The 13,596-nt window shown below is 38.0% G+C and overlaps 1 protein-coding gene across 2 annotated transcripts; it reads left to right on the top strand.

Annotated features, from left to right (window-relative positions):
* Positions 1-1,253: 1,253 nt before the first annotated feature.
* Positions 1,254-8,546, top strand: CCNG1 (cyclin G1). 2 transcript variants are annotated; one of them, XM_027545752.1, is made up of 7 exons: positions 1,254-1,482; positions 2,726-2,989; positions 4,883-5,136; positions 5,692-5,770; positions 5,851-5,949; positions 6,166-6,360; positions 7,323-8,546. In XM_027545752.1, exons 2-6 carry the CDS (start codon positions 2,726-2,728, stop codon positions 6,355-6,357), a joined length of 888 nt encoding a protein of 295 aa, XP_027401553.1. In that variant the 5' UTR covers positions 1,254-1,482; the 3' UTR covers positions 6,358-6,360; positions 7,323-8,546. The 2 variants fall into 2 exon arrangements, with proteins under 2 accessions (XP_027401553.1, XP_027401554.1); XM_027545753.1 differs by having other exon boundaries at positions 6,166-6,369.
* Positions 8,547-13,596: the final 5,050 nt, after the last annotated feature.

The raw sequence follows: 13,596 nt of genomic DNA, 5'->3' as shown, positions 1-13,596 counted from the left end.
TCCTTGGTCGGACCTTTGACAAACGGAGCTTTGACAAACGGACCCAGTGATGCTTTAGCGACAATATTTTTCAGGCATTAACTTTTTCTCCCTGGTTTTCCCTACCCTTTTCTCCTCATAACTCTGCCCCCGATTCAAGGCTTGGTTCTGCGTCATTTGCCTGTCATTTGCCTCGGGGAAGCACCTGGCAGGGCAAACAACAGAGATGTCCTTTAAGATTCTCATTTTTTCAAAACCCAGGTAGCCACTAACCAGGAAGAGGCCATGAGAACAGAGACGTCAAAGTACATACAGTCCGTTAGAAATGATAACCAACTCCTCCTTCTCCAATCCTCAACCCCTTTTTAATGCAGATTCTTCGCATTTGTGAGAATAGGGGAAAAAAGGAGGGAAGGAGTCCAAGAACGCTTCAAACTAATTATTTTCCCACTTACCAGGCAGAGGCTCACAAGCAGAGATTAAGTTCATGGCCAGTAAATAAAAAGAATAATATCGCTTCACACACGGGATCTGTGGACTCAGATTTTTAATCATTGCAATCATTCTTGTCTACTCATTCCTCTTAAGGGTCAACCACATACCTTTCGTTTTAAGCCATTATAGAACTACCAACTTTTCTAATTCGTTCACAATTCAAATTCAGGAAATTCAGGAAGACCAAGAATCTATGTAGCCCAACTCCACTCTTTGATTAAATTTTACAAAAAGCAAAATAAGACAAGGAACCAGTGATTTCCAAAGCGCACATGGGGAGACTTCTAGAAACTTCACAAACCACACCACAGAAAACCCACCACCTCTCCATCTGTAATGAAACATAGGGGTTTCACTTTTTTGTTAGAACCAGCCACTGTGAAACACAGCAGAACCACTCTACTAAACGGAACTGAATGAAAACTCCCAGTACATTCTGGAACGATATTCTGGCCAATCCTTTTGCCAGCAGAGGCCTTACCCGGGCCTGGGTTAGTAAACGCAGCGGTTAACTCCCCCTCTTCATCGAAGACACTTGCGGAAATCCTCCAATGAGAGACGCTTAGAGGCAGGGGCGTGGTCTCAAGGGGCGGAGAATTTGACTCCGGGGATAATGAAAAACGTGTGCTGATTGGCCGGACATCTTCCCTCTACTGACCAGCCCTCTTTGGACAGCGGGAGCCATCCATCAAAAGACTTACACCAATTAGCGGGGAAATGCTTCCCACTTCCCCCCTCCCATCGCAGCGAGAAAGCCCCGCCCTCCAATATATTACTCTGAAGGCCAGGCGCGGCCCCTTCGGCTCCGAACTGACCCAGAGAAGGGCAGTGTCGTCTCGGCGGCGCTGCAGAAACCCCCACCCAAGACGGCTCCCCCTCCCCGGGCCTGTCCCCTCTTGCCCGCGAGTCCTCTCGCCTCGTAGGCCTCTCGGATCGTATATCGTGGGGTGAGGTGAGAGCAGGCCCGGGGAGGGTGGTTACCGCTGAGGAGCTGCAGTCGCAATCAAGGTGAGCTGGGATTTCGGGGTTGATTGCAGGGTGCAGCTACGGAGCAGGGTTGGGGGCGCGGGGTGGGGGTAAGGAGCCGGGGTGGAGGATTCGTCTCGCGCCCTTTTCCTCGGTTAACTTTAGACCGAGCAACAAGTTCAGGCTAGTCCGAGCCTGGAGGGGCGGGGCCAGATTAGACCTCCCTAGGCGTCTTAATGTCAAGTTGGCGTGGTCCCAGGCACCATCCCGGGGGCGAAAGAGTTGGATCCATGAAGACTGTGACTCCACATTTGTCCACCTCTTCCGTCGCTCAACCCTGAAGATGCTCTGCTTCCTGCCTTTCGGTTGTTGGGGAGAGGGACTGTCCATATAGCCTGTGCCTGGGGCATAGTAGGCGTTCAGTATTGCCCTAAATTAATGAAACTCCCAGGTTCCTCTTTCAGGATGGATTAGCCTCCTGTCCCCACTGCGTGTGCTCTTAACACCTGAGTTTCCTTTCGTAACATCAATAAAAGTTAACAGTTGCTGAGCACTGAGTGCCAAGCACTATGCTAAACTCTTTAGTTGAATCATCTTGTTTAATCTTAACAGCCATTTAAAGACGCAGATATTGCCTCGTTTTACAGACTATAAATAAGCTCGTTAATATTGTCCAGGTGTTTATTAGGCACCTATTATATGTGCTAGATACCTGTGTACCTGAAACTGAACGTGTTAGTCACTCAGTCGTGTCCTATTCTTTGCGACCCTATAGACTGTCGCCCTCCAGGCTCGGGCGTTCATGGAATTCTCCAGGCAAGAATACTGGAGTGGGTAGCCATACCCTTCTCCACAGGATCTTCCCAACCCAGGGATCGAACTGGTTTCTCTTGCATAGCAAGCAAATTCTTTACCTTTATTTCACATAAGTCTATGAAATGAGTAATAACCTATTAACAGATTAGGAACTGAGGAGTAAGAAAAATTGACTAACTTGAATAGTTCACATTGTTACTAAGCGGCAGAATACATACTACCGTCTAATTTCAAAGTTTGGGCATGAAGATTAGCATTTATTTATTTATTTTGAAAAGGCCGTCTAGGAAGTCACAATTTAGGATGGATGTAACCAACTGGTTGGGGAGGGGGAGAATAACAGATGGCCCTTGGCAATGACTGAGACTCACTAATAGCATTGAGAGAGGGGATGCTTGTGTTATAAGGCACCTGGCAGGACAGGAAGGGCTGTTCTTTCACTCCTTTCTGGGCTTTGTTCTATATATAGATGATAGAGGTACTGACAACAACTGACTCTCAGAAACTGCTACACCAGCTGAATGCCCTGTTGGAACAGGAGTTGAGATGTCAGCCAAAGGTCTGCGGCTTGAGACTAATTGAATCTGCACATGATAATGGCCTTAGAATGACTGCAAGACTGAGGGACTTTGAAGTAAAAGATCTTCTTAGTCTAACTCAGTTCTTTGGCTTTGACACGGAGACATTTTCTCTAGCTGTGAATTTACTGGACAGATTCCTGTCTAAAATGAAGGTATGTTTAAAGCTGCATTACCCTGAGTATTTCATGATTTTGCTCAATGTGTTTTGGACATGGTATTGCCAGCTTTGGGCTGGTATTCATAACTTGACCATTTTTTTGTTGTTTTCGGCAAGTAACCAAAACGTTGTGGTAATTCTGTGTACTATAGCATTGATGAATATTCTTCCTTTTAATCAAGAGTAATGCATCAGCTATTAAACTTAACTTCTGACATTGAATAATAGTCTAATATCAAATCATTGCAAAGCCTCTCAGTAGGAGAGCTGGCTGTTGTAAAATTTTAAAAGTCTTGTTTGATAGTCTGGGTATTTTCATTTTTTTACTGTTGTTTTTAAGAAATGTGTTAAAGGCAGAATGCTAGATTGTGGGTTAAAAATTAGAATTTGTTTTTTTTTTTTTCCTTTTTGTTCATGCTGTCTACCACCTGGTCAATAGAGTATATTTTTTGATCTTTGTTCATATATAATAAAGTTCCAACTGGTTTAGCCTTAAAATTACCCAAGTCATGCCTATGCTTGGCATTTCCAGCCTAAGTTTGCATATAGTAGAGAGTATCTTCTGAAGGAGCAGATACACAGTTGTACCCTGTATTGGATAAGCAGGACATCTGTGTAGCTTTCAGAGTTTAATTGTTAAAAATACATCTGACTTCTCTGTGTCCATGGTTTTTGGCAGATAATGAGATAATGTGACACTTAAAATGAAACTCATGTTTTATTCAAAGTACCTAACAGAATGCAACATATACAGAAAGAGCTCAATGTTTGTTAAATGGTTCAAGAAACTTGTTCACAACTCTCTTAGACACCATGTGTAGGCACTACCTTTAATTCTAAATGTGTCACAGGTGAATGACATGCATCTGTTCCTCAAGTATATTATAATCTTAGTGGGAGTAATGTTTGCACTTACAACTATCATTAGTACAAGGAATAATAAGAAAAGAATTACATTATACTTCAAACGAAATATAAATATATTGCTGAAGGGGTTCTAAGAAGAGGAGAGCCCAAATACTGGTAAAAGCTTTTTAAAGCTTCAGTTGAGCTGAAACTTAAAGTGGATAGAGGGCTTCCCTGGTGGCTCAGTGGTAAAAAATCTGCCTGCCAATGCAGGTGATTGGGGTTCAACCCCTGGTCTGGTAAGATCTCACATGCGGCCACACAACTAAGCTCATGTGCCGGAGCTACTGAGCCTGTGGTCTAGACCCCAGAAGCCGCACACCCTGGAGCCCATGCACTGCAACAGAGAAGCCACCACAATGAGAATCCCACACACCACAATGAAGAATAGGCCCCATTCTCCACAGCTAGAGAGAGCCCGCACAGCAAGGAAGACCCAGCATAGCCAAAATAAAGCTTTTTAAATAAACTGGATAGAATTTTGATTGTAGACATTCAGAAAATGATGGATAAATTTAAAAGCTTGGTAGTGAAGAGAGCTTTACAGGTACAGTAAACAGTGTCACAGTATTTAAAAACATTTCACAAGTATTACTACAAAGAAAACAGCCTGGGAAAACACAACATTCTGAAAAGAAATTTTGTGTATAAGCTGTAAGATATTTCAATCCTCATATGAGTCTTTGACCAAATAACTTACCACTTATCATTCTTCAGTGATTTAAAAAACCAGAAGAACTAAGAATTGTTATGTGCTAAAGGCAAACAGTACGCTGCAACTTACTCCATTTACTCAAAAATTGGTTCCAAGTGGGTGCATATGGTTACAGCCTACAGGTGAGGCATCAGTGGATCTTGCTAAGTCCTTTGCCACTGAGCAATTCACCTCACAAATACATTTTTCTAAGTGATGGGTCTGAGTTCTAGATTATACTTTTTTTTTAATTGAAATAAGGTAGAGATGGACTTATTGTCTTTTCAGGTACAGCCCAAGCACCTTGGGTGTGTTGGACTAAGCTGCTTCTATCTGGCTGTAAAATCAACAGAAGAGGAAAGGAATGTCCCATTGGCAACTGACTTGATCCGAATAAGCCAGTACAGGTTCACGGTTTCAGACTTGATGAGAATGGAGAAGATTGTATTGGAGAAGGTGTGTTGGAAAGTCAAAGCTACTACTGCCTTTCAGTTTCTACAGCTCTATTACTCACTCCTTCAAGAGAACGTGCCACATGAAAGGTATGTGAGCTTTGTTTTCAACAAAGGAGATGTAGAAACCAGAATATTGTCTGAATGTTACATAAAATCAGTATGCTGGGAGAATTTCAATCAAGTAAAATGACAGCTAAGCCACTTGAGTTTCACTTCACTCTCCAGCAAAAGTGAGGAGACATTCAGTCAAAAATAGCTTCTTGGAGTCTTTGAATTCTTAAGATGGTAAATTCTTTAACATTACATTTTCCATTTATAGGCTAGTTACAGAACCTAATAGGCAAGCATCGAACACGAATTTATGGAAAAAGAAATTTTCAATTCAAAAACAGATTTATTAAAATGAAAAGAAACCTTGGTAGTTGTAGAATAAATTTTTCTTTTTTGGCCCAAATTATTTAAAATTCATCTATGGTATCCTTAAGTTAATGTCTTTGAAGGAAGGAAACTTCTTCAAATAATTCATTTTTCTATGATAAGTGTGCATAATCTTCACTTTAAAATTGACTTCATTATTTTTCTAAAAATTTCTTTTGACTCGATGTAAAATTACCTACATAAAATTTCGTTTTCTCTTTAAAGGAAGAGTAGCCTTAATTTTGAAAGACTAGAAGCCCAACTTAAGGCATGCTACTGCAGGATCATATTTTCTAAAGCAAAGGTAAATATTTTATAAAGATTAAATCTGTTTATATACCTATTTTCATATTCAACATTTACTTTAAAATGTATCTCTTTTAGCCATCTGTGTTGGCATTGTCTATCATCGCATTGGAGATCCAAGCACAGAAGTATATAGAGTTAACAGAAGGAGTAGAACGTCTTCAGAAACATTCCAAGGTATGTCAAGGTCATAGCCTAAATCCTATTCACAGCTGTAAAAAAAACTAAACCACTTGTTCCTAAAGTAAAGTGAGATGTCATGTGTTTGCTTGAAACTTAAGTAACTCACCCTTAAATTTTTTTGACACGGAAAGACATGTTAATAAGATTGTAATTATTACTATAATGAAAACTATAGGACTATTAACATTTTTTTTTTTAATTTACATACAGATCAGTGGCAGAGATTTGACTTTCTGGCAGGAGCTTGTATCCAAGTGTTTAGCTGAATATTCATCGAACAAGTGTGCCAAACCAAATGTTCAGAAGTTGAAATGGATTGTTTCTGGGCGTACTGCACGGCAACTGAGGCATAGTTACTACAGGATAACCCACCTTCCAACAATTCCCGAAACAGTCCCTTAATTGGTAAATTTGGTTCGTAGTTATTCTCCACGTTAGAGAAAATTTTCTAATGCTATATAATTTTCTTCTACAATTCAAGAATATAAGTCTGAATTATTTTCAAAATAAACAAAATGGAGTTGGAATAGCAAAGGGGAAAATGACCTCACTGATCTAGTCAGCTAATATTTGAGGGCATGTACTACATTCGTGGAGAAGGAAATGGCAATCCACCCCAGTCTTCTTGCCAGGAAAATCCCATGGACGTAGGAGCCTGGTGGGCTGCAGTCCATGGGGTCACAAAGAGTTTGACCCAAATTAGTGACCAAGCACACTACATTCAAGGTATCAATACAACATCCCAAGAGTAAGGAATTATCTAAACTTTGATATATACGTTAGCCATTTCATTAAATTATCAGCTTACAAAGCCACATCCTCCTTAATAATGTAAACTTTAAAAGTAGCACTAAAACAGTGTTTTTTTCCTAATTGCATATCATTTTGTTACATGTAGACTCCACCTTTAGTTCATTTAAAGTTACACAAGCCTGAGTAAAGGAACAGGACCAAAATTTTGAACCATACATTGAACTAATTTGAGACCATTAGCTTATTAGGAAAATCAGTATGAACTCAGGTGTTACACTCAAAGAAAAATAAGTTAGGACAGGTGGTTTCTACACTGGGTCTTTGGAAACTGCCAGGGTGTCTCAGCACTGTAGTTGTGTATCATTGCTCTAATAGTTGAACAGTGGAAAGTATTTACATGCATAAAAAATGTAAACCTCCTCAGGAATATATGATAGACTTTCTTACCATCTAAGTTTAACTCACTGTGGTGATTTAACTTTCTTCCTACCAAAACTAAATGTGAACATAGAACACATCTACATAAGACATGATTATGAATCTTAGATATTTTAACAGGTAGTAAAATTTGTTTGGCAGACTTCTAATAACTTGGTTTTTTGTTTGTTAAATAGGATGATTACAGCAACAAAAAACTTCTGAAGCCTTTCTCCACAATCCTGAGCTGTGGATTCCATAATATTATAACGGATTTAAGCTGTGAAGCCTCAAAACATCACAACTAGATTAGCATCGGTGTTCTCAGATTTGGGAAAACTGCCTAATTAACATTACCCTATAGTGGAATTACTCAAATTTGAATTCACCTATGAAACATACAAATCAAAGTAACAGTATAAATGTGAAATGCAAATGACAAGCCTGGAAAGGTAAACTGTGAATCTTCATTTCTAACATTGATCCAAGTTTCTATATTGGGTCAATATATTGTATTTAGGTGGTGTTTAAAAAGGGTAACCTACTTAAACTATGAGGTTTACATCAAAACCACCATTTCACAAATGCACTTTTTAAGGCACAATAAGGGTCACTATTCTAGACAGTGAGAATAGTTAGTTTCTTGGCACCTATAATGCAAGTAATTATTAACCCAGAGATGTGGACCTTACTGCTACATAGAAATCACATTTAAATTTGAGGGCATTTATGTAAAGCAAAACTACCAACTCATTAATTTTGGCATGTTATCTTTAATATTTTTCTAGAAAACAGGTGATGTTTGTATCCATGATTTTAAAAGTTTTATATAAAATTTACTGCCTCAGTCTAGTCCCATCAAGAAAATTAGTTTTTACTGTACTAGTAACTCAAAACAAATTAGCGTCACTCTGAAAACTTTTTAACACTCCATCAGTTTTTACTGAGGACTGTTTTTATAAAACTTGGTTCTAACTTAGAATTTTGCTTAAAAGGAAGAGAATATACTTACATTAATTGCCCCTACTGTGTGCCAAAAGCAAGTATTAGGAAAGATAAGTAGGCATCTTCATAAGTATAAGGTTGCTGAGGTGTAGTGTTTGGAGATCTACAGGGTTAAAGTGTTGCAGAGAGTTACTCAGTGCAGTGTGTAGCCTGAATCCATCCAGGATGGCTGCACCCAGTTTTGACATCATTTTATGGCTATAGAGGCATCAGAAAATGAACCAAAGACCCACAGTGTATCTCATACTTGGTAAACCATGTTTTATGGATAACTTTACAGTTTTCCCAAAATACTGATACATTTCAATATTTTGAATACATCAGTGTTAATTTTGAGTTGCCAGAGGTAACCTAACCAACTCCCATTATGTTTTGGTACTAAGGGATATACCTTTCAATAAAGTTACTGAAATGCATTCCTTTGCCAGGTGGTTTTCTATTTGTTTCTCTTCTAACTATTTTGGCAATGTGATAATAGCACCACAATAAAAAGCTGTCTCCACTCACTTTAAATTTAGCACTAAAGTACGAGGCATGGTGGGCTTCCCTGGTAGCTAACTGGTGAAAAATCCTGCCAATGCAGGAGACATAGGTTTGATCCCTGGTCTGCGAATATCCCCTAGAGAAGGAAATGGCAACCTGGGAAACTGTATTCTTGCCTGGGAAATCCCATGGACAAAGGAACCTGGTGGACTAGAGTCCGTGGGGTCACAGAGAGTCAGACATAACTTAGAGACTGAACAACAACAAGATACATGGTAAGGAAAAAAGTTATGATAGTATAGCTATTACCTAATTGACACTTTGCTTTCTAGTGGTTTTTTAAAGATAAACACAAGATGATGACAAATATGCTTAATATGCATCAAAAACTTGCTTTATGCATTGTTGGTCACTTTTATTATTTAGGTTCCATTGTATGGGCATGCCAAGTCACTTCAGTCATGTCTATACTCTTTATGACCCTATGGACTGTAACCCGCCAGGCTCCTCTGTCCAAGAAATTCTTCAGGCAAGGACACTAGAGTGGGTTTCCATGCCTTCCTCCAGGGCATCTTCCCAACTCGGGGATGGAATCCGTGTCATAATCTTACGTCTCCTGCATTGGCAGGTGGGTTCTTTACCACCATCGCCACATGGACTACCCCATCACTGTTACAACTGTCCTTAATACTAAATCACCCTCAGATTCAGCCCATCTGTAGTTGTGTGACTTTCTTACCTAATTAAACAGGATTCCAGCAGGTGGTTGGTAATGATAGGCAACCACCAGGTATTGTATTAGTCTGGTTAGACTGCTTGTTAATTATTAATATATGATTTTGAACTGTTCATTTAACTAACAAGCTAGAAAGTAGATACTGTAAGGAATTACTGAATAAAGAAAAACTTATAAAAGAAGGTTCCTATTGTATTTGACTCAGGTTAGATTGAATAATCCTTGTTTTCATAAGTGCTGTTTTTTAAAATAGGCACTTTAACCTTTTCTAAATTATGTGGCATACTTTTTAAAAACTAGATATTTCTGATCTAACATTTGTGGTTAGCAGTGATGGTTTTTACTGTCAGGTACTATTGTCAGATATTTTAGATGAATCATTTCATGTTATTCTCCAAACTGAATGAGAGTATCCCATTTACAAATAAACCAGAACAGCAGAGCAGGTAAGAGATAAGCCCAAGGTCACATACCTGTACTTGGATGTGAGATTCAAATCCAGGCAATTGTGACTCAGGCTATGTTCCTAAACACTCTGCGCATTACTTCCCAAAATAGATTAAATGGACTTATGTGAAATTGTATCAAAGTTAATAAAGTATATTAAAAAATTATAAAAGAATTCACCAAGATATGAGTCTTAAATATGTATGCACCTAACATCAGAGCTTACAAATACAAGAAGTAATACAAACTAACAGCAGTGAAAGGTCATATGGACAAAGCTTCAGTTGCAGGCTTAAAAGATTCCACTCAGTAACGTATAGTACTAGAAAATCAACAAGGATGTAGGACTGAAAAGTACCAACAACCATATGGATCTACTTTATTTAAAATTCATCCCAAAATAGAATAATAAGCATTCTTTTCAAGTGAATGTGGCATAGTCACCAAGAGAGAATATATCCTGGGTCATAAACAAAGAAATGAACTAAAATCATATAAAATGTGTTCCCTGACCATAAAACTAGAAAAGAGTTAAAGGGACAATCTCCAAACACTTGGAAGTTAAATAAGAAACATCTATGAATAATCCATGCCTGTAAGGGAAAGTCTAAAAAGAGAATGTATTTTGAACTTAATGAAAATATCAAAATACATGGAATGCCGCTAAAGCAGTGCTTAGTAATCATAGTATCAATCATTTTTGTTAAAAAAGGTCTCAAAACTAGTAAATTTCTATTTTAAGAAACTAGAAAAAGAGCAAAATAAACCCAAAGCAAGCACAAGGAAGTCTGAAGAAGGATGTGTAAAAAAAAAAGTGTATGAAACTGAAACAATAGGGCTAATTAAAATTTAAAAATTGGGGTTTGAAAAGAGCAACAGATAAACTTCTAGCAAGACTGATAAGAAATTTTAGGAATGAAAAGGATGGGAGAAAGAAGCAGGTTCAAAATTAGAAAATCAATATAATCCACCATACTAAGAGTCTAAAGGAAGAAAAAAAAAAGGATCAACTGATATAGAAAAAAGCATTTGAGAGAATTCCAGTCCACTCATGAGAAAAATCAGCTAACAATTAATAGATGAGAATTTCTTCAATCTGATAAAGGTCATCAATGAAAGCATACAGTTAACATAATGTTAGAATGCTTTCAAAACTAACATCTAGAACAAGACAGGGATGGCCATTTCCACCACCTCTTTTTTTCTAGCAAGTACAATGAAGCAAGAAAAGGAAACAAAAGACTACAAACTAGAGCAGACAAAAACTTTCCTGTCTGTGGTTTATGCAAAAATTTCCAAGGAGACAACTATCAAAGTCACAGGATCAAAAAGTTTCAAAAGGAAATAACTTACAACATCTTCAGAAAATGAACACTTAGGAATAAATATAAGATGTAAAGGTTCTAGAAGCAGAAAACAATAAAATGATCTAAATCAGAGGGGCTAAATGAAGAGGATGCCCCATGTTCATGGATCAGAAGACATGCTATTCCAGTGGAAATTTCAGGACTTTTTGTTGTAGATAGATTAGCTGATTCTAAACTTTACATGAAAAAGCAAAGAAAATTAACACAGCGAAACCAATTCTGAAAAAGTTGAAGGAATCATGCTACCCAATTTTAAGACAAAGCTACCATTGTCAAGGCAGTGTTGTATTTGTGAAGGGAAAGACACACCGATTCATGGTATAGAACAGAGACCAAAAACAACCATATAAATAGCAATTGATGTTTGTGAAAAGTGCAAAAACAATTTAATGGAGAATGAATACCCTTTTCAACAAATGATTTTGAAACAACTGGATATCTATATGCTAAAAAATGAAACTCCACCTATATTTCACAGCTTCTCCAAAAAAAAAAAAAAAATAGGTCACAGATCTAAATGTAAAAGATAAAAATATAAAACTTTTAGAAGAAAACATTGGGAAGAAAATCCTCGTAACCTGGGATTTCAGAATTCTTAGACATGACACCAGAAGCATGATGAATTAGCCTATATCAAAACAGCATTCAGGCTTCAAAAGGCACTGTTGAGAAAGTAAAAATCATACAAAAAGAAAATATATGCAAATCATATATGATAAAGGGCTTGTCTCCAGAATATATATAAGAACTTTTACACTTCAATATTAAAGAGACAGATAACCCATTAAAAATGGGCAAAGGATCTGAATAGACATTTTTTTCAAGGAAGATACACAAATGGTCAATAAGTACAAGATAAGATGTTCAACATAATTAGCCATCAGAGAAATGCAAATGAAAACCACCACATGATACCACTCCACATTCACCAGGATGGCCAAGATCAAAGAATCACATAACAAGTATTATGGAGAAACTGAAACTCATACTGCTGGTGAGAATGTAAAATGGTGTAGCTGCTTTGGAAAACAAACATGATTGGAAAACAAACAATCCTCCTCAAATGATTAAACATAAAATTTTTGAAAAACTTGAGATTACACTCCTCTGTAAGGAAATAATAGATGTACATAAAAATTTGTAGTTCAATGTTTATAGCATATTCATAGTAGCCAAACAGTGGAAACCTCCCAGATGTCCATCAACTGACAAATGGGTAAATAATGTGGTAATCATACAATGGAATATCATCCAGCCAGACAGAATGAAGCACTGACATTCTAGAACATGGATGAACTTCTAAAACCTTATGTAAGTTAAACCAGAAACAAAAGACCACATTATGACTCCATGTATATGAAATATCCGTAACAGAGAAATCTGAGGTGAAAATAAGTAGTGATTGCTTGAGGGGGTTGGGTATATGTGTGGAGGGTGATAGTTAAGAAAATACAGGTTTCAGGGATTTCCCTGGTGGTCCAGTGGTTAAGAATCTGCCGTCGAGTGCAGGGGGCCTGGGTTCAATCCCAGGCAGGGAACTAAGATCTCACATGCCACAGGCAACTAAGCACCACAGTGAAGACTCAGCACAGCCAAAATATAAGAGAAAAAAATATGGGTTTGGTTTTTTTGAGGTGATGAAAATTAAAGTTGACTATGGTGATAGTTGAATATATGACTATACGAAAAACCACTGAGAAATTATATACTTTTATGAATAAAGTATATGGGATGTGAATTCTCTCTCAAAGCTATCTTTTAAAAAGGATTACATATGATTCTATTTCAATGAAATTCTTGAAAAAAACAAAATATAGAGGCAGAGACTAAAATCAGTGGACTCCAGGGTTTGAGGCTCGGAGTAGGGTATGACTATAAAGAGAACATGAAGGAGATTTTGTGGTGATAGAACTGTTCAGTTTCCTGATTTTGGAGGTGTTCACACAGATATCTAGACTTCCCTGGTGGGTCAGATGGTAAAGCGTCTGCCTACAATGCGGGAGACCTGGGCTCAATCCCTGGGTTAGGAAGATCTCCTGGAGAAGGAAATGGCAGACCACTCCAGCACTCTTGCCTGGAGAATCCCATGGATGGAGGAGCCTGGTAGGCTACAGTCCAAGGGGTTGCGAAGAGTCGAACATGACTGAGCGACTTCACTTTCACACATATATCTATGTAAGTTAAAATTCACAAAACTACAAACAAGTTAATTTTACTTATGTTTATTCAAAATATATTAAAAAAAGTTTTAATGTCAAAAAGATAAACCAATTAAAAAAAAATCTCTTCCCCATTCATCCTTTAAGTTATTGGGCAAAATGAACAACACAGCTATCTTGCCAAAGGGTGTGCCTGGGCTGTAGTGGACAAGTGGGGCATCAAAAACCAAGCAAGTCAAACAGGTACCTCTGCTTAGCACAGGGTGTTGAAGGC

This window comes from Bos indicus x Bos taurus, chromosome 7, assembly GCF_003369695.1.
Source record: "Bos indicus x Bos taurus breed Angus x Brahman F1 hybrid chromosome 7, Bos_hybrid_MaternalHap_v2.0, whole genome shotgun sequence".
NCBI classification, from domain to species: Eukaryota; Metazoa; Chordata; class Mammalia; order Artiodactyla; family Bovidae; genus Bos; species Bos indicus x Bos taurus.
The sequence above is the reverse complement of the archived record's forward strand: the minus strand, read 5'-3'. Positions and strand labels throughout refer to the sequence as shown.